Genomic DNA, 21,648 nt, shown 5'->3' on the forward strand with positions numbered 1-21,648 from the left:
ACATTAAAAAACTCAAATTTTTCTCACAAAAATCTTAGATTTTTCTAAAAAAAAATCTTAGCGTGCAGTAACTTCCCAAAATCGCAATTTTTTAATTAAAAAAAACGTAATTTTTTGATTAAAAAATCATAATTTTTTTCAAAAAAAAAAAAAAAAAAAGTTAATTTTTCCGAAAAAAAAACTGAGTTTTCTAAAAAAAAATCTTACATTTCTCATTAAAAAACTCAAATTTTTCTCTCAATATTCTTAGATTTTTATTAAAAAAAATCTTAGTGTGCCTCGTGCAACTTGAGAAAAGGCAGCAGCGGCTACATTTTAAGTGCGACAATAAAAGTCTTGATATTAAGAAATGAAGGGTTCCTGTCCACTGACACGCTAGAGGGCTTAATTTGAAATGGACACAGGAAGTGTTGAGTTTGTATGAAGATGAAGATTTAATGCAGTAACTTCCCAAATTCTTACATTTCCTCAAAAAAATCGTAGTTTTCAAAAAAAAATATTCTAATTTTTTTTTTTTTTATTTCTTTTTCTTAAAAATCTTCTGTTTTTCACGTGTTTCCATACATGGAGAACATTTTAAGGAACTTGTTGAGTTTATCCTGACAAAACTTTTTTTAACCAGTTCTCAAGTCTTAAACACAGGAGAGAGAAAACCGTTTAGATCAGAAAATGAATCACCAGAAAAAGAAAAAGCCTTTTATCCATTTTGGGGAAGCAGTTTTTTCCCTTCTGAGAGATTTTACATCTCCTCTGCTTCAAGAGATGAAAAGCTGAACTGTGTCATCTTTTCTCACCATATTGTTTATATCTACTGTCAACAAAGAGCAGCAAACACATGTCACTGATTTTCTCCGCTCTCCTCTGCAGGAACTTGGGATATCAAAGGCGGCCCTAGTGAGGCGGACTCGTCGGGTAACTGAAGTCCTGCATGTGGTGCTTCACTACTGCCCCCCTCGTTATTACCAGGGGTGAGGAGCACCCCTCCTGTTCTCCTCCCCTCTAGTCCAGATTCCCAGTGGCCTGACGGAGGTGTGAGGAAGACGAGGAAAAACCATCTTTGCAACTTTTATGCTTCCTCCTCCCTGTTTAACTTCTCTACCGTCCATTCTGCAGGGAGGAGTTTTGTTTCTTCTCTTTTTAATTTATCGTTTTAAGGGACCTGGCTTTGCACCGCTTCACCATCAGCGTTCTGCTTTTGGTTCTGTTTACCTGCTTGAGTTAGGAAGCTGCCTCGGCCAGCAGCGAATCAAACAGAGGACACGGGGAGGCGTGGAACCGAAGCGTTCTCACCAACTTTTCTTTTCTGGTTTTGACGAAGAATTGTGTTTACGTGGCGCTCTCCTTGCATGTCGAGCGCGGCCATCTTGTTTTCTATCTATCATGAGTTGTTACAATCTTTTAATTCTTTCTCTCTTAACTCTAATCGTTTTATTTCTCAACTTAAGAATAGCCTTTGATTTTTTTTTTTTGTTGTTTTCTCGAGACTTTCGCGAGAGTATTTATTTCCTGTTGCTACTGCCATGAGAACTCAAACGGCAACAAAACGAACAAACTGAAGCATCTCAACCTTATCGTCTACTGAACCGGGGAAATATCTTAAATGTTGCAAAAAAAAAAAAAAAAAAATACCGAGGAATGTACTTGTGTGGACTTGTATTAACCTGTGAATAATTATGTTAAATGATAAATTATATCAGATTTCACAAAGGTTCTACTGCTATTGTGGTCTTAAAAGTGGTTCTTAATAGGCTGTCGTCTGACTCGTGTGAAGCCGCGCTGCGAAAAATAAAGTTCTTCACGGCGAGTCATTTCATCTGGAGGTCCGTCGCTCCGTTATTATCAAGGTCCGAGATGTGACTCAGTCGCTTTGAGGTGCGGCACCAGATGAAATGACTCGACGGTTTGTATCTTGCAGTGTTTGGTGAAGGTGTTGACAGAAGGAGGAAGCATCAAGGACGCATTAAAACATTACAGCTACTCAGTATATTACTCCTACTTTGCCATGCTCCTGATTGTATGTGTAATATAAGAATAAGAGTCAGTGGATATTTGATTTTGCCTTGTCCGTGGTTTAAAGCTATTATTATTATTATTATCATTATTATTATTATAATTACTACAAATATCTATTTTTTTGTATATCTTATTTTCCCAATGGTAATCTGTGAAGCTGTCTGGCTTTGCTGCTTCCCCCTTTGACAAACTCCTTGGCCACTGTGCATATAATCGAAGCCAATTAATGCTGTTCTGTGTGTCCCTGCATGCAAACTTAGCCTTCCTTCGCCTCACAGTGAGGGCTGAAGTTGCCTCAAAGTGGAAACATTTTAGCTTTTCTGTTCCGACCAGCAGCATTTGGTAAATATTGTTTGTTTTAACCTGCTCGCTGCACCGGATGGTCCTGAGTTTTACTGTGAGGGAACACTTATTTATCAAAACATTTTAAAAAACTTAAATATCTGTCAAACACTTTACTGTGCTGTTCAAACTTCTCCAAGGGTTCTCCAAGCAGGTTTTAACTAACACCAAACACATTTTGGATGCATCTGCTGCTGTTCGGAAACCGCTAAAATATTGACGTTTACGTGCTCAAGGCAACTCCTACCCAGGTTTTACAGGAATGTTCTTGAAAGGAACGGTCAGATGTTTTGGGAAATTCACTTATTTGCTGTGTTACTGCAACACAAATAGGAAAAATAATAGCTTTCTCTGTCTTTTTGCACTCAGTGAAGACAGAAAGAGAAAGCTCCGAGACGTCGTGAACTATATGTGTGGGAAACACTGGATAACTTAGCAAAAAGAGAAATGTAGGAGCTGCCAGTTTTGGAAAATTGATTATTAACGGAAGAAAGAAAAGAGAAAAAGTTGTTTTTGTTGTGCTTTGTCATAAGCTAGGCTAAACATGAAGCTAACCAGCTAGCTCTTTTATGCAGTTATATTCATTTAACGCTCTTTAACACAGCAAAAGTATGAATTTCTTAAAATGTCAGGGTACTTTAAACTTTTTAATTGCCAAGATTTAATAAAGACGTGTTTTTCGCCAGTCACGATTAAACCTGAGTCAAATATTAACTTAAAAACGTTAAAAAAAACAGTCCCAGATGGAGTGAACTGCATTTTTAAAGGTACTATGAAGAACCACAGAAAAGTTCATCTTTTCCTGACAAACAAGTTACATAAAGTAGATTTTTGTGGTGTAACTCCGGCACTTACGAAACCACCAACAATGGGACAAAATGTTAAAGTTAAGACTGACTCGGGTCTGATCAAGAAGGACAAAGTTATGTTTTTTGAGCTTTAACTTGAATCATTTCTGTGCTTTTTTCCCTTCAAGGGTTGTTTCTCAGTTGTTTTATCGACCTACTAACCCAAACTAACCCTCGATAATGCGGAGTTACTGTGAGGCGTCGTAGATGTTCAGCTCTGGTAGAATTGTGCTACTGTATCCATAGTGTGCCAGCTATACGCTCTACACCTTAGAGGCTTTAGTGGTGTTGTGCCAAGTTTGTACTGAGTTCAGTGGGTTACGAGACATACGAGGTGAGTGTGCGAGCGCGTGAGCTTCAGATGCGGATGTTGTTGTATGTCGTACATTTCAAAGTTTACTGTATCTTGCCTTGCACTTTACGAAGAAGCAAACTTAATGGGGAAAAAAAGACATTTGTGTGCATGTGTGCGTGTGTGTGTGTGTTTAAGATTTCGAGTGTTTTTTTAAATTGATTTGATGACGAAAAATCTTTTATTTATGATAAATGTATACGGACAAAAAGTGTGTTGATAAAAAAAATGTAATATATCTAACCAAATGTAAAAGAATGATAAATATATTAAGATGTATACGCAAATGTTTATTACATCAGTGGTTGTACGATGACTCCCACAGCAGCTTGAATTCTCGCATTTAACGCCGATGTTATTACATGTGATCATGTGTCGATCCACTGCCACAGCATTTAAATGTCTTTCCAATGTTACACCAATTGGTATTGAAACAATTATTAAAGTAAGCCAAAGTTACGGGAGCTCTCCAGTGTTATCGCAGACTACTAACACAAAAAAAAAACAGATGTCATACTCGGCCTGTGTTTGGCCGATATTTGGTTGAACTTTTTGTGTATAATTTCAAAATCGTAACATCTGTTGAGAAAGACTACGTTGTGCTTTAAAAGCATCTGTTTTGCTAAAAAATGAACATTGGCGGAAGCCATTTTTGGGATAAAAACTAGTTGCCTATGTTCATCATCTTTTAACCAACTGCTGTTATCTTTTCTAATTTATTTTCAAATGTTTTGTTAATGTTTTTTTTTTTCAAACAGCAAAAATGTAAATTTTTTTTTTGACTGAAACTCTTCCAAGGAGTTAAACGGAGCTGAGAAAACTGAAATTTACAAACACGCCACCACGTTTGTGCAACAGTATTCCATAGACGACATTTTGTGAACGCACCCCTCTGATCTGAACAGCCTATATATTGAGACTGTGTGCGCAATGCTGGAAGCCAGACTAGATGTTGCACGACCTTGTACGTTGCGAGGTGTTTTATTGTGTTATCGTGTGCAGTGTGTAACAAAGACAAAGTCAGCGCAACCCTTTGGAGATTAAAATGAATTATTGAAGTGTGACGCTCGTGTCCTTTGGTGTGATGTGTTGTGATTATTGACCATTTTGAGAATATTCAGTTTTAAAACAATATTTTTTGTATATGCAGGACTGAAACGTAACATGACCGTAACTTTTATCAGTAATGTTTGGTAAGTTGTCTGTTAATCACTGATATTTTGCATTTTTTTGTTCTTCCCACTCGCTCATTAACCTGCTGCACGTCAGTTTGCTTTACCTTTCAGGGTGAGAGGAAAGCAAACGCCTCGGTTTGCCTAAAACGAAGGTCGTACAGCGTCTCATCCGACTACAACTGAAGGTAGAAGTGTTTACATCCGTCCTCGATTTGGCCTCTTCAGTCTCTTTGTCATCTCGATCAATCGTACAGCCGCTCAGACTCTGCACACCAGGCCGAACTACAGTCTGATAGATTGTTTGGAAAAAGTCTGATCTAAATTATTTTCACTCCTGTGTTTATGAGAACTGGTGGGAAACAAAAGTTTTCTTTAGAAGTTCCTTTATTTTCTTTCCAACACGTGAAAACACATGAAAAACTAAGAAATCACTTTCTCACACATTTTTCTCCTGATAATTTCTTTTCACATCTTTTCACAAAAAAATGTTAAAGGTTTTTCTGGTGATCCATTTTTCTTTCTCTCTGTTTTTATGACTTGAGAACTGGTGGGAAACAAAACTTTAGTCAGGATGATCTTTAGGAGGATCCTTAAATTTTAATTTGAACTGCCAAAACTTATTTTTCACTCTGTTTCACATGTGAAAAAGAAATTCTGCTGGAAACTTTTTTTTCTCCTGTAAAAATTCTAACATTTTCTCAGAAATTTCAGATTTTTTTCCTGTATAATTTACCACTTTCCTTCAGAGTGAATTTATTTTTTATGTGTGAAACCAAGTGGTGACCGGCTTAAACTTTATTTCCCACTCAGTTTTACACATCGGGGGAAAAGAAAAAGATTCCTACAGATCTTTGTTGGAAAAAAAAAAAAAAAAAAATTTCAGAAGAAAACAAATTGTGTCAGACTGAGTGATTTTTTATTTTTTTAATTTTTTTAAATTTATTTTCTCAGATGGAAAAAAAGGAATTCTAAAGTGATAGATTTGCAAGAAAAAATCAGAAATTCTCTGAGATGAAAATTACGAATAAATGTTTTTGTGAGATAAAAGTGGTAAATTTTCCAGGAAAATTTAACTTCCTTTCCGAGAAAATACTCGAATAATCTGAGATTATTAAATTTATTATTAATTTTATAATTTTTTATTAAGAGAATTTTTTTTTTCTTCTCTGAGATTAAGATGGTAAAATTACCACAAAAAAATTCACAAATTTTCTGAGAATTTACTGACCAAGAAAAAATAAAATTGCAGGAAAACTTCTCTCATGTCAAGTCACAAATTTTTGGGAAAACAATCAGAAAGATTTTCTCTGAGAATGAAGTAAAAACACAAGAAAAACGTAATCGGAGAAGAAACTTTTTTTAATCAGGAATACACTTTTTTATTTTGTTTTCCAAAAAGACATCACTTCACTTTACAATAATCGCTCTACAGTGGTCATAATAAACATCAACAAAACAGCCTGATCACATAAAACATATTTTTCTGGTGCTGCAGCTCTTTCAATGGATGAAAACCAGTTTAACTAAATAAAAAAAAAAACCTTGTTCTGCGTCCTTTTGATACCTTGCGCAAAATATTAGCGCAACTTCCAATTCAACAACCTGAACCTGCATTTTCCGCAATAACAGGACACTAATCCTGATTCTGAGTGACGTAAGATTCATTCATGGAGCTGCAGGTTAGCGACTATCGAGTGTCACAAGATTATTACTGCTTAGCACACTTAGCTAACGCTGCTAGAGCCTTGAAACTGCCGCCAGTGCGTCGCTACCGGCGAGTACTGGAAGTTTCACCTGTAACTGTTATCAATCAGTCAGTCTGTCTGGAGTAAAGCTGCTCGGTGAGTAACACAACAGGTCGTGTCTGCGGATGAACAACAGGCTTATATTAATGAAAACCGTGTGTGGAAACACAATTACAGCATGACTCACGAGCTAAAGGCTAACTGTTTTGTTTACAGCTGCAGCCTGTAACACTCCGATGACTCATTAGGCTTTTAAATGAATCATTAATCTTAATCTTTCTCCTTAAACGTTGGGGAAGTGTGATGGATTACGACTCTTTACTGCATCGATCCTGCGGTTTATCTGTGTTGATTGTAGCTGCTTGTTTTCAGACAAAGATGTGAAAAAAAATACAATTTCAGACACAGAAACAGACGAGTCTTTATTTGTTGTGCTCAGGTTTCATCCAGTCGTGTTTTTCAAAGATCACATAAATAAAAAATAAAGGATCCAGTGTGTTGTAGAGAAACAACCCCTTTAATTCATCCAGAAAAAAGTGGTTTCATTTGAATTTGCAGCAACAAAACAAACTTTATTCTATTTAAACATTTGCTTCGTTTCAAGAACCTCCAGAATGTAAATCCGACCCGATCTACTCGAGTTCTGGCATGTCTTCGTATTCTCCCGCGTCCTCCTTCCTCCTCTGCTCCAGCAGCCTCTGCTTCTCCTCCTCCACCTTCTGTCTCTCCTCCGCCGCCTTCTTCATCTCCATCTCCACCGCCTTCATCTGTAAGTTCTTCATCGCCTCCTCGTTCTTCTTCATCTCCTCCTCGTTCATCATGTTCTTCTCTCCTTGGACCTTGTCCTTCTGCTGTTTGTTCGCCGGCGTGTCGTAGGCCCATTCTTCGTCCGAGTCGCTGATGTCGTCGTCATCGATGTCCCAGTCGGGCCGGACCGCCTCTGTGGTTTGGGCCTCCTCTTCGGGCTCGGGCTCAGGTTTGTAGTTGGGGTCCTCCAGTTTGCCCCAGGCCACCTGGTCGGCCTTGCGGAGGGTGACCTCCACTTTGGATGGCACCATGTTGACCGAGCTCTGTTTGACGTTCACCACCTGACGGGACGAGGAAGAAAAGACGTGGATGTAAGAGACTTTAGAAAATGTAGTTAGCATTTTAGCAACAGGTGAGCTAATCTCACTTAAGCAGGTACTTACGCCCCAGAAGTGGAACTCTCTCTTGAAAATCTTATTGTCTTCAAACTGGATTTGACACGAGAGCTAAAGAGGATAATAAGAGACAAGAAGAAGAAAGAATGAGGCGAGTTTAATGTGCGACGTTGACCTTTGAAAGTCGGCTGCACAGAAAAACCTGCATCCCGCTGTAGTTTACATACAACCTTCCTTCTTTCATGGTGTTAATTCAAAGTGCATAAGCCACACGTCATTACTCTATAATATTTGATGAGTTCATACAATAATAACAGACCTTAAACATAACTTGAAGGTCGAGTTAACGACACGTGTGCGAGTCACTCACCACTGTCTGGTTGGCCTCTATGCAGCTCAGTTCTGGGTTTGCGTTCTTGGAGTAAATCGTCACGACAACATTGTTCCCCGTCTGGTGCCAGTCGTATCGACACGCCACCTTCTTCTTGTCCTGAAAACAAACACACAGGTCGGTCACAAAGAAACACTGGTATGGACAGTTTCAGTTTGTGTGTTTTGCTGTTTTCTGTTAAAAAAAAAACAAAAAGAAAAACACTTAAAAGGTCTACACACCAAACTCCATTTAAAAAAGGAGCGATTTTAAATGTTGTGTTGTATTTCTGTGTTCTGGCAGCCAGATGTTACCTGCTTTGGGATCCAGCGGTGTTTCCCCGTGGTGCAGCCCTTCTGGTCGAGGAAAGCGTTGAAATCTGTCGTCTTTATGCAGCAGCAGCTCCAGTATTTATACCTGAACGTGAACAAAGTGGAACAGCTCAGTTGATTTTTCAGTTTGAACTTAAGAAGGACGAGTGATGCTCGTGTACTTCACTTCTGAAGTCTGTTTGAAACGCTGCACATTTGTTTTTAATCACTGATCTTTAATTGAATGTTTGATCTTCCTTTTTTTTATGTCTCAGCTTTTATGTGTCTTTGTTTCGCTCTCGCGGCCTTCGGTATTGTTGTGTTTGCATTTCTGCTCTGAAGCAGCCGTCTAATTATTGTTTGAAAAGAGATTTATGCAAATAAAGATTGTAATTATGATTTTGTTACAGCAGATTATGAATAATGCGTCTGTAATATCCAGAGTGCAGAAAGTGGAAACATGCAGCCGGTGTTGTTGCGTCTCACCCCTCGTGGAAGACGGGGCCTCCGGGGTGATGGGTGCAAACCTCCATGTCCGTCTCTGGACCCTGATAGACCTGAACACACACACACACACACACATCATCAGTCACATGAGAAGGTCACCAGTCAAGTGTTTGAGTGCCGTGTTCCTGGATCTGTTCTGGAGACGAACAAACGATGATGTTGAGATGTTTTTTTCTTAATAATTTTTTATTACGAGCAAAAATAAGAGAGATTTTGAGTTTCCGACTGTTAAACATTCACTAAATATACTCAGAATGATGACTTAACGAGTATTTACTGTCCAAATCGGCTGAAAATACGTTTTCTAATTCAAATTTCAAGAAACGTGCGCATCATGTTTTATACGATGATCGAATGTTTTGCTTGTAAAATCTCAACCTGCAGCAAATCTAGTAAATGTTCTTCAGAAACGTTATATAAAACTAAAAAAAGCAGCATAAAGCAGATTATTGATGGGGACAGAAGAAGTGAGGAGAACATTAATGGTGTCACACATGTTGTTGCATGCTTTGTCCACTAGATGGAGCCGTTATGAAGCCTTAGAAGAGAGAAGAAGAGCAGGAAGCTGAAGTCAAACAGACACTGAGCAGATCTGTGTGTTGACGTGTGTGTGTGATGAAGTTGTCGTTTTTTTTTTGCTGATGTCAGATTGTCGACTATTTTGGGCCGTCACACACACACTGAAGGGGAAACACTCACTGCTTTACATCCTGCGTTCTTGCAGCGGGTCCCCGGCATGACTGTCTGACTCTCTGAGGGAAGAAGAAGAAGAGGAGAGGTGAGATAAAGGAACCAGAACTGGGTCAGAAACAGCAACAACGTCTTTATTATCAAGTCAGTTTCTCTGCGTGACATTAAGTTTTATGTTACACTGAAGAAGAAGAAGTGAGAAACTCTACGCCGACTACAAAGACAGGTTGAATTTTTTTAAGTGTGCAGATTTGTTGTCTTGTTTTGATGTGTATATAATCTATTTATTCCAGGATTATGTTTCTTATGTTATGATTTTGTTTATATAGTTTAGTTCGACACGTTTTAGGATTCACGGTGCTTTTTGTTTTGTGCTGTTGTACTCGGATGTTAATAAATGAAACTTGATGATAAAATGATGATTTGTGCAATATAACAGATATTAACACAAATATGAACTGAAATGTGATAAAGACGTGTGAAAATGTTCCTCATCAAGTCATTTTGATCCGTTATTGAGTCTGTAAAACGTAACGTGACCGTAAAAACCATCAAACAGAAAGAAAGAAAGAAAAGAGACAAAAAGAAAATACAAACAAACAAAACAAAGAAAAAATGAACAAATAAACCATCAAACAGAGAGAAAGAAAAAGAAAGAAAGAAAGAAAGAAAAGAGACAAAGAGGGCTGGAGGGAGGGAAGGAAGGAAGACTGAGGAAAGACAGACAAAATAAACAAGCAAACCATCAAACAGAAACAAACAAACAAACAAACCTTTCTTCTCCTGCTCAGCCTTCTTGTTGACGTCCAGTTTCTCCAGCGCCTGAGCCAGAGACGCCGACACTTTGTGAGGCAGTTTGGTTCTGGGCTCCTCTGAGCTGCACGCACACGCATGCACACGCACACGCACACGCACACGCACACAGATTCATATTAACACTAACATGAACACACACACTGCGAGGCAGCAGCACAGTGTTATCCTCTACATTATTTATGTGCAGGATGCTGCAGGTGACCTCGTCCTGACCTCTGAGTGAGTGTGAGTGTGTGTGTGTGTGTGTGAGTGTGTGTGTGTGTGTGTGAGTGTGAGAGCAGCAGGCAGGTGAATGGAAACACGCAGGTATCTCGTGTCGATCAGAGGGAGACGGATCACAAACACACACCTGGGTCTCTCCCGCTGCAGCTTCTCTGCAGACTTGGGTCCCTGGTAGATGATCTCCTGGTTGTTGGTGTGTTTATTCCCGCCTTTATCTGATGACACCTCCGGCCTCAGAGGCTCCAGCGGCTTGTCGTTGCTGTGGCGCCCGCGGGTGCAGCCCTGTGGGTTTGGACACACTCGGTTTAAGATATCAGTTTTCTTCTGGACTTCACACCAGCAACACAACTAAGTTTTACTTCCGCTTGATTTCACTTAGTTTCTACCGTCACCGTCAGAAGCTCTGACCGGGCCACAAACATTTAAACTTACCTTGATGGAGAGAAACTCTGAGAAGTCTGTTGTCCTTTTCTTACAGCAGGACCAACCCTGGACAAAGACACACACAATAAAACATGTGATTTGTTAAATACCACTAAATAAAAATGTTGTTTTTTTTACTCATGCACATATTTATTAGTTTTACCTTCAGAGCATCGTGGAAGATGGGAACACCTGGATGGAAGAGGCAGGAATCTTTTGGACGCAAAAGAAAAAACACTGTCAGTCTTTTTATGGACACACACACACACACACACACACACACACAGTCAGCAGGGTGTATCAGCTGTTCGTGTGTCCCATAAAAGGAAGCCAGTTGCTAGAAAGAAGCTGAGACACGTGGTCTATATGCTACATGCTAGGCTAATACTAGTGCCAATTTCTTATTGATGTAAAAAAAAAATTAAAAAAAAACTTTTCCAACTTCAACAAAGACAATCTAGACCGTAATCTGTTTTTCTATCCTGTATTCTTTCAAAATAAAAGCATACATAAACCCTTACTTAGAGTGAAACACGTACAGTGGTGGTTAAAAGTCTGAATAAAAATGTTTATTTTTCAGGATCTGAGAGAAAAATAGTCCAAAATTCAGCTTGTATATGATGTAACTTTGAACTATTTTAGCTCAGAAGCTACAAAAATGAGTAAACTTAAACCTCGTCCGATAAAATCAAACCACCAGCACTTAATAACACTAAAAGAACAAGCTTATATGTTAAATTTCACACAGATTGACTTCCACTGAGGTTTGACCGGACTATTAAACCAGCCAGCAGCCCCAGAAGAGTTTAAAAGAGAAGCTCTCACCTTCTTTGTTCTTGTCAGGCTCAAAATTGAGTCCACAGCCTTTGTTGTAGCAGAGCACAGCCATGTCGACCTGTTGGTTTGTGCAATTTCTCCTTCGCCGCTTTTGTCCCGCAGATACCTTCCTCCAGCCCCGACAGCCTCTCCTGGTCTTAAAAAGCTGCGATCAGACCTCCAGAAGTTTCTCCAGGCAGGGAGATCGCCTTCTGGAGGGATCTGAAAGAAAGAGGGTGGTCTCTCTTCCTCTGGTTTGGGCCTTGGCTGAATGAAAGATAAAAATAGCAGCCTCACCTCCCTCCTCTCGCTCCCTCTTTCAATTCACAGCTGTCAAAACTTATCTGGAGGTGGGGGTTGACATTCCTCCTGCTGAGCGTCGCCTGTCACACACAGGCCTGCTGTGGCCCGGCAGCGGCCACAATAGGACTGACAACTTCTGGATTTCTGTCAGTTTCTCTTAGCGGATCCAAAATCATGGGGTTGTTTTCCCAGAGAGGCAGTCTGTGTTGCTATACCTGTTAAAAATCTAACTTCTCAGTCTAAAACTATGGCCATTGATGTGCTGCTGACTGCCTTTACTCTTATTGTTTCAGACTTTCTACACACAAATAGATGAAAATAAATTGAGATTTAATTGTGTTTATTTCCCCTTAATTTCTCAAATTCACAATATCTGTTTAAATCTTCAATTAAGTATGATCACTGTGAACTGGGCTGTAGCAGCATATTGGTGAAAATGATGTCCAATTCAACAAAATGAGAAATTACAACAAAAATGTATCATCATTTGTGTCAAAACTGAGGCCCTATAGGGTGTTTGTCTAGTGGAGAAAACATGATACAGTGCCCTCTAGGAGGCCTTTCTAGAGGAGAAAACATGATACAGTGCCCTCTAGGGTGCCCTTCTAGTAGAGAAAACATGATACAGTGCCCTCTAGGAGACCTTTCTAGTGGAGAAAACATTATAAATTGCCCTCTAGGGTGCCTTTCTAGTGGAGAAAACATGATACAGTGCCCTCTAGGGTGCCTTTCTAGTGGAGAAAACATGATAAATTGCCCTCTAGGGTGCCCTTCTAGTAGAGAAAACATGATACAGTGCCCTCTAGGGTGCCTTTCTAGTGGAGAAAACATGATACAGTGCCCTCTAGGGTGCCCTTCTAGTAGAGAAAACATGATAAATTGCCCTCTAGGAGACCTTTCTAGTGGAGAAAACATGATACCGTGCCCTCTAGGGTGCCTTTCTAGTGGAGAAAACATGATACGGTGCCCTCTAGGGTGCCCTTCTAGTAGAGAAAACATGATACAGTGCCCTCTAGGAGACCTTTCTAGTGGAAAAAACATTATAAATTGCCCTCTAGGGTGCCCTTCTAGTAGAGAAAACATGATACAGTGCCCTCTAGGGTGCCTTTCAAGTGGAGAAAACATGATAAAGTGCCCTCTAGGGTGCCTTTCTAGTAGAGAAAACATGATACGGTGCCCTCTAGGAGGCCTTTCTAGTGGAGAAAACATGATACGGTGCCCTCTAGGGTGCCCTTCTAGTAGAGAAAACATGATACAGTGCCCTCTGGTGAATAAATGCATCAGACTTCCTGCGTACCGGTGCCACCACATACATATCCTCTTTAACGATGGGAAAACTTCACCAAACCAAAACATACAATTATCTTTCATTTCCATTGTGTAGCTGCTGTTGTTGTGTTTGTATATAAACCTGTATACGGTCTATATTCCCGTATATCTTGGCCAGTTGTGACATGTTGATCTACAACGTGTCTACCAGCCCTTTTTTTTTGTTGTTGTTGCTACAACAACTGCTGCTCTCCCACGGTGGAGGATTAAAAAGCAGGCTCCCACCTCCCGACTCCCACCGAGCTCTGAATAATGAAGCTGTTTGTGTACATTTGTTCTTCCATCACATCCAGAGGCTCTCACTGACGCCACTGCTGATGCATTTGGTCGAATTTCAGGGCTTTTTGACTAGATGGTCCTTGGAAAGAAATATATGACTCAGACCGCGGTGTGTTTGACAAACAGCGGTGTTTTGTCTCGAGTGAATAATTTATGGTTCAACCACCTGCAGTCGCTGCATGGTAATTTGTATCGGTGCTCCCCAGGATGAGGGATAGGACCGGTACAAAACTTCAACAAGCAACTTATAGAGCAGCTTTTTTAAAACACAATTAGTTACATCATTTAGTTTCTCTCATTATCGCTCCTGTCGGACTTTAAAAAACCTTCAGTATAACAGCTGCTCTCTCAGGAGGAGGTCCAGGTTAGGAAAACAGGAATCTTGTCGCTTTTTAAAAGCTGCTTTAACCACATACCAGGGCCCGAACAACACTTTGGATATTATATCTGCCAGTATCAGTGTTTGTTTGCTTTTTGTAAATTATTTTATTTAGTTGATAATATGTAAATGTATTTAAAAGCAGACACACTGTCATGATGAAGGCCTCTTTCAGTTGCCTTAATCTAACCAAACCAAACCGTTTCAGAACGTTATCCATGTTCGACAATAATCAGATTTAGTAACGTACATTTGTAACGATGTAGTAATGATCCGAACCCAAACCGTATTTTCCTGCAACCATACAACGAAGGTCGAGTTTGCAAACATTGTATCCTCCACAAAAACAATTTGGATTTGTGTAAATCCTACAGATGCTCGACTCCGACAAGGACACGAGGCCACTATTTATTATTTATCACCTATTTAAGATTCTTTGTGTCCCGTCTGCGATGCAGTGAAAACATTTGTTTCCTAACTAAACGTAAGAGGGAAAGTGATTCCAGTATGTTGTAGTGCCAGGATCATCGGGATAATATCATGAGTCGCAATTATGTTGGACTCTTAACTCTCACTCTCACTTAAAAGCGTTATTATTGCACATTTTATACATTACTGTTACTGTAATAAACTACTTTTATGTGAGTTATTGTGAGCAGGTTGCAGCGGGGTATCTGGAAACAATGCACATCTTTTTAGTTTTGTATTGAATCTTCCTTCTTTCAGAAAATAAAGTTTGTTTTGTGACTAAATTCATTGATTTCAGAGCCGAGTTTAGCGGGAAAAAAGCATTTGCAACAACTCCGCTCCTTCAAAAAGTACCGTCAACGTGCTCTCAAGCGACAGAAGACGACTGGTTCATGTGTTAAATCAATACATTTTTCCAGGATGAACAATAATTGCAGAGCGCGTCAATCACGGTGAATTCAAGACGAAGTCCTTGTAAAATTTAAAAATGGTGAAACACATATTGGATCGGTTTAAACATGGGTTGAGATCTCACCAAGAGGCTGAATTAAGAAAAAACACATTCCCAAGCCCTCCGGCGCCGCAATTAAAAGTCAGAAGATTCACTATTTGACATTTCGAGGCCTTGAATTTTTATCATCCGAGACTTTGACATACATTTTAAAGCTTTATAGACTTTTCTTTCAACCCCCTTTATGTTTGAGTTTGAGAGACTGTTTTAAAAAAAACAAAAAGAAAAAAAGCAGACAAAGGTTTAGGAATGGAAAATGACTTTTTATTTCTTCCAAAAAAAGAGAGAGAAAACAGATCCCTAGAATAAACAAATATACTGCTGTAAAATAAAAGCCTGTGATTTTTTTTTTTTTTGTCGACTGTAACGTTTGTTTTTGCCTTTCCATGCTTGATACAATCCATATATTTCTGCTTTAAATAAATAGAAAAAAATGTACAAAGAGATGGGGGGGGTGGGGGAGGGGAGGAGGAGACAGAGAAGAGAAAGAGAGAGAGAGACAGATATAAAGGTGTACTCTGCTCAAAAAACATTTGGCATCATTGAGAATTCATGGCTGATCCTGATGTACAGGGAGGTCTGCAGCCCTCGAAATCTGCAATCGTCTGTCTGTTAAGCCCGTCCCCGCTGAGGAGTAATTCATACCTATATACTGCTGAAGTAACGCTAATATCTTTCATGTTCAGAAAAATAAAGAGTAAATGCAAAATAATGCAGTCGCAGGTTATGAGAGTATGTCGTTTTTTTAAGCTCTGTGTCGTGTGTGAGTGTGAATGTGTGTGTGTGTGTTTCTCTATATACAGAATAGTGAGGCAGCAATCCGAGGGTTTCGTTTACCAAAAAACACAGATGTAGAAAAAACAGAACGTGCACGAGAGATCTTTGATTCAACACACCGACTCACTGACGAAAATGAGGAGATTTATCCGTTAAACAGCCTCTCTTCCTTTCATTTTGTGGGGTTTTTTTAAATTTCAGGGAACCGGCGGACCCGCAGATGGCGGGGAACATCTCTGCTGCGAGTTAACAAACGTGACATCTTTGGGAGAGGTAACGCAAACGAAAAGAAAAAAAGTTTGGCGCTCCGTTTTTGCTACAGTGGCCTCGACAAGTACGAACGCCCGTCGGGATTCAGTCCTGCTGTCGCGGACGGCAAATGATCGGTCAAGGACGCGTGATCCATCCCCGCCCTTCGACGTGTCCGGGGCGCCTGACAAGACGGTTTTTCAACAAAACGGGGACAACAAGAGGAGAGAATTTATCTTCATCATCACCATCACTGTCATGCTTTTTCGGAAAAAACAACAAACAACGATACAACCATGCACTCGCTGACCGACCCAACCCCCGCAGAAAGAGGAGAGGGAAGAGTCTGCTCTCCGGATTTGTTTGAAACACTTGGCCTTAGCAGAGAACAGACGTTTTGAAAATGACATCAAGGTTTATCCGTGTTTTCCTTCCCCGACGAGATTCATGCTACAACAATGCAGAGAGGTGTGGTAGCAGCTTTTAAAAAGATCTGATCCCAACTCGATAGCCAACATTTTTAAAGAAATAATAAGAAAAAAAAAGACAGTGGTTGTCCTGGAAAAAGTCCCGGCTCAATTTCAAAAAGCGCCTGCATGCTCTGGTCGAACCCCTCCCTGGATAAACACCCAAAAACGAACAGAATCACCAACATGATAAAGCTTGTGATCGTTACCGGCGAGGAGGCGAGCCAGTAACATTTACGTAGGAGTCTCCTCAACTCGAAATCTGACCATTTTCAAACCACTTGAGACACACGGACAAGAAAAACCTCAACTGGTTTCCATGCAGAGAAAGTTTTACAAAGCTGAACCAGATAACTGACCGAGAGGAACAAAAGAAACTTGAGAGAAGTAAGCTCACTGTAAAAAAGGTATTCAAACGGCTCTCATGCTGTTTGAATTCGTAAGTTGGCAACAACGATCAAAAACCAACTGGCACTGATTCATCTGTCCTTCATACCGACGCCAACACGTTTTGTATTCTGAAGAGCCAATTACAAACATCAGGAGAGATCAGATCTACAGTTCAACCTGATGTGATTTATTGTGTTTTTTAAGATCCAGGACGACGACGATGTGGTTCTGGATCGGCGCCACGACGGCTTCTCTTTTCTCAAGTGCCGATTCATCATCCCGGATTAAAAGACGGTGAGACAGCTGTCCCAGAAAAATACAGAACCATAATTAGAAATCATTTCGGTGCCAGAGCAGCAGACATTAAGAAAATAGTTTCATGAGTGTCCAAGTTGGGATTCAAAATGTAAAAAGTTACCTGTGTTTTACAGCCTGGAGAGGCGGATTTTTAAGGATTGGAGAAGATCCAGAGTCCATGTTTAGATCAACACAGCATCACAGCAGGGTGGATGGTGCTCACACAAAGGTTTAGACTTTGAGTCACAAGATTTAATCTATGGGGTTAAAGGTCCAATCTGTAAAAGTGTTGGTTTTTGAGTCTCGTTCCCAACTCGTCAACTACTGACACCTTGGGTTTCTGAACTCCTAAAACTTTGAGTTCGGAAACCAAAAGCATCGTTGAACATTGATTGAATGTTCTCAGTGTTGGACAACCTGCAGTGATACCGGTGTCATGTTGGCAACAGTTTTAGACATCATGACATCCATTAAAAAATCCTTGTAGAAGTATTGGTTGGACACAAAAACCAAAAGATAACCCACACGTTTCCTTAATATCAGCACTTGAAACAGTGATAAATGGATTCCCTTGCTACCTGCCACTCTTTTTCCTACGGGACAACATGTACAAGTACCCCTGAACAACAGCTGCTTGACTGTCAAAGTGGCTAACTGAGCAACGCTAAAGCTCATTTCGAAAAACCTGGCTGGACTACAAACTGTACTCGACTTCCATCAAAGCATCTGATCCTAGGTCCAACAGTCCAAATCGGAGACCCGTTTGTAGCCTGCTGACATCATAACAAGAGGCGGAGATGGCCAGGAAATTAAAATATGACGCGGACCTTATCTACCAGACAGTGGAGCGATGCGAACATCGAGAAGAAAGAGTGCGCTCGAAGCTAGGAAAAAAGCGAACCACAAAGCCTGAGCCGGAGAGAGCCTCCGAAAGGTTTCGTCTACAGCTAAAAGACAGAGACACCAAGAGAGATAATAGAGCTATAGTTACTAGACACTGGCAGAGGTGAGGACGAGGTGGGAAACCTACTGCAGGAGGGCTACTATGACGAGAGGCTAAGCTAACACAAGACTGCGACAAGAAGCGTCTTAGAGCAATATCTATCCAACAGCGACAGTGATGGGTGGGAGCAGACGATCTAGACAGAAACTAGTTAGTACTACTATTATTCTTTTACATATCTACACATACCGAACAGTGACGAAGCAGGCTAAAAAAGCATTCTAGAGATAGACCAACTAGACAGAGCTGAGAGACTTGAAGCGAGATTCAAGAGATGTTGGATGATGAGCGTGATGACTGGACTATCACTGATGGCTGGGATGTAGACACTGGACTGGGACCGGGTTGGGGGGTGGGTGTGGGTGGGGGGATGGGACTACAAAAAGATTCAAGTTCATCGTCAGAATGGCAGAAAAATAACTTTAGTTACCTGCCACAGTGGCTGGTAGATTAGACAAACATCTTATTGTAAAACCCCCAAAAGATTTCTACAAACTTCGAATCTCTTTCTCGACTCTTGTTCCACAGCTCCACTACGGCAGGATAGTCACTTCAGTGCAAAATCTTCGCATGTGCATTTTGCAACAAAACTTGATTTTTTTTCCATTTTTTTTTTACAAAAACAAAAAAAACAAAGCACATTTTCGTGTCAAACTCGCTGGCTCAAATTTGGCTCGAAAAATTTGACACTATTTGACCCTCAGAAATAGCCCTCAATGGAAAAACAAACACACAAATGTGTAAGCACACACACGTGAACACACATATACCAACAGTCGAACTCATAGTGACGGATGCTTTGGCTGAGGAAATGGCCGTGACCTCTTACACGAGTCAAATTTGATCCCCCCCGAGTTTTTTTCCTGGAACCACGGAGCGAGGGTGATGCCAAACGTTCAGCGTCGCTTGGCTCTCGGTGCAGACGGGAGTCGCACTTAAAGCCACTCACTTTGATTCAGTGCAATTTAAAGTGAATTCAACTCGATTCAGTAACGTTTTATCACTCGCTCAGTGCTGCTGTCATCAATCATTGGCACATTATGTGGATCTGCTAACAGGGAGTACCTAATGAAGAAGCTCTTATTTTAGAAACCTTTGACATCTGAATCTGGTTGGTGAGCTGATGAAGACAAGAGGAACAGATACACACAGGTCAACCAGGCGCTAACAGGCAGCTAGCAGGCTAATTATGCTAATGAACACTCTTTAGCATAACAAAAAATAATTATTTCTTCCATTTTACCCTATTGTGGCTGCCAGAATCTCAAGAAAAACATGTATCCATGATGTCTGAATGGTCACACCAGCATTTAAACGGTTTAATTTCAATTTTTGTAAACTTTGACATACAAATTGTTTACGTTGACCAAAAGTAAGTCATCTGGAGTCAAACTGCCCCACAAGAGAGGATGTATTTGTAGACCAAAATATGTCTTTTGAATAAACTGTACGGACTTACTGTCCCGTTAGCAACCAAGCTAATGAACTTGCTAACCGACAGTTAGATAACTAGCATGTTCCTAGCGGTTAGCTTGCCAGCTACAATAATTTACCAGCTAGCACTGCGAGGAGTCATTTTTAAGAGAATTTTGCTGACTGTCTGTCCAAAATATGGACAAAGACACAGTTGACAGTGTTCAAGTTTTGGGGGGAACAGCGAGTCCAAAATGGAGGACGCTAGCGTAGCCTTGGCTGTGACGCACCATCCAATTTTATTTATTTAATAATATTAATTTATTCTCAGGAGTAAAACTGCTCCAGGATGGATTTGTCGACCAAATATGTCGTTTTTAATAAACTGTGTGATCTTACTGTCTTGTTTTTCAATCAAGCTAGTTATACTAGCAAGCTAATATACTAGCTAGCTGAGAGAGCTTTTAAACCCTCTTTTTAATAAATCTTTATGAAACAAAATTATGTACAATCATGAGAATAAAATGACAAAACGGAAAATAAAAAGGACCTCAGAGAGCAACTGTGACTGACTAGCACTAGCATGTTCCTGGCTAATGTAGGTAGAGTGTTAGCCGTTAGTTCACCAGCTACCCTTGCAATTTCTGGTGCGTAAGAAAAAGATGCAAAATTTTGGTTCACATATACTTCAGATGACTTTGTAGCATGCTAGCATTAGCACCGCTAACCCTCGTTTCTCTGTGTGTATCTGCAGCTTTAGGAGAAGAAAACAATGCAGTATGAGTAACAAAGACTTAAGCTCAAAACCCATAACAACAAACGCTCAACTACTATTAACAAATGGTCAACAAATCACTGTACAAGCCCCGATAACATTCAGGCGAGGCTGCAGAAGAAAACAGATCGAAAAATACAAAGATATCCCAACAGAGCGGGAAATTATGGGACTTGAGAAGATTGGCCTCGAAATCTCTCGCTGATTGGACGGTGGTGGACGCAGACAGCGAACGACGGGGATGGAGAGGAGGTCGGTTGCGAAAGTATTGTCTGAAACAACTGCTGCGCGCACACAAACACACGTTTTTCTACTTTCTCTCACACCAAACAAACACTTGTCCCCGCCAGAGAGCTCCCAAGTTGCCGTTGCAGGCGGACGGTAACCCAGAGAGGACAAAATAGCACCAGTATGAAATAAAGCTAATTCTGCAGCAGAGACTCTCACAAAACTAGAGGTAGGATTTCCCCAATCCCCTCTTTTCTTCTCTCCTCCATCTTATCTTCACATCTTTCTGCTTATCCCCTCTCCTGAATCGTTGCTCCATCGACAGGATTTAAACCACGAATTAGACATTTAAACAGAAAGAAGCTACACACACACACAAACACACACGCAAGAAGTTGTTTCAGACAACGATCAGCCAGGACGACCTCCTCCCCACCACATCCCTCCATCCCTCCATCCTCTGCTCGGTCGTCTTCTCCTCCTCCCTCCTTCCTTCCATCTTGTTTTTTGGTGTCGGTCGGTTTATCTTGTCGTCTGTCTGTCTCTCAGTCGTTTGATCAAATCATTCCTCCGTCCATCTGATCGTTCCTCTCGTGTGTTTTCTTCTGCTGTTTGTTTGTCGCTTTTGGCACTCTGCTTCCCCCCCGACTGGATTACATAAACTGCATCTGAATAGACAAAAACAAAGAAGGAAGAAGAAGAAGAATGGAAATGATTGTTTGTTTTGATCATTCTACCGATTGGAAATTACTTTGACACTGTGTTTGGATACTAACAAGGAATTTACATACATTCAAACAGGATAGGAAATCAGAAAAACAACTTTTAGCTAAACAAAACACTATATACGTCCTTTTTTCAGACAAACCTCTAATCTTTGCTTCTTCTCTTGTGAATTACTGAATAATTTGCCCCCTCAGGCTCCCAAAAAAGTGAAACAGGGTTGACCTGGTCCTTCTTATTTCATTCCTTTGATGATTTGGTATTTATCGACTCAATTTCCTTGAC

General features: G+C 40.4%; 3 protein-coding genes across 14 annotated transcripts in view; 1 reads left to right on the forward strand and 2 right to left on the reverse strand.

The window, feature by feature from the left end:
* LOC311251903 (diacylglycerol kinase delta) overlaps positions 1-4,619 on the forward strand; it is a 75,937-nt gene extending 71,318 nt beyond the window's left edge. For all 3 annotated transcript variants that reach the window (XM_084344567.1, XM_084344568.1, XM_084344569.1), the window contains one exon: positions 868-4,619. In XM_084344567.1, coding sequence (XP_084200693.1) covers positions 868-920 — 53 coding nt within the window. In that variant the 3' untranslated portion in view covers positions 921-4,619. The remainder of the gene's footprint in view (positions 1-867) is intronic.
* A 2,265-nt stretch (positions 4,620-6,884) lies between these two features.
* Positions 6,885-12,074, reverse strand: LOC311251491 (cysteine and histidine-rich domain-containing protein 1). Its single transcript, XM_084343947.1, has 11 exons — positions 11,782-12,074; positions 11,120-11,169; positions 10,966-11,022; positions 10,661-10,815; positions 10,269-10,372; positions 9,505-9,557; positions 8,785-8,855; positions 8,302-8,404; positions 7,988-8,107; positions 7,666-7,728; positions 6,885-7,563 (listed from the first exon to the last, which is right to left on the reverse strand). Exons 1-11 carry the CDS (start codon positions 11,843-11,845, stop codon positions 7,108-7,110), a joined length of 1,296 nt encoding a protein of 431 aa, XP_084200073.1. The 5' UTR covers positions 11,846-12,074; the 3' UTR covers positions 6,885-7,107.
* Positions 12,075-15,283: 3,209 nt separating this feature from the next.
* Positions 15,284-21,648, reverse strand: part of LOC311251461 (phosphatidylinositol-binding clathrin assembly protein) — an 86,349-nt gene continuing 79,984 nt past the window's right edge. For all 10 annotated transcript variants that reach the window (XM_084343891.1, XM_084343884.1, XM_084343889.1 and 7 more), the window contains one exon: positions 15,284-21,308. In XM_084343891.1, the coding sequence (XP_084200017.1) occupies positions 21,294-21,308 (15 nt within the window). In that variant the 3' untranslated portion in view covers positions 15,284-21,293. The remainder of the gene's footprint in view (positions 21,309-21,648) is intronic.

This window comes from Pagrus pagrus (genome assembly GCF_965226575.1).
Source record: "Pagrus pagrus genome assembly, chromosome: 22".
Taxonomy (NCBI): domain Eukaryota; kingdom Metazoa; phylum Chordata; class Actinopteri; order Spariformes; family Sparidae; genus Pagrus; species Pagrus pagrus.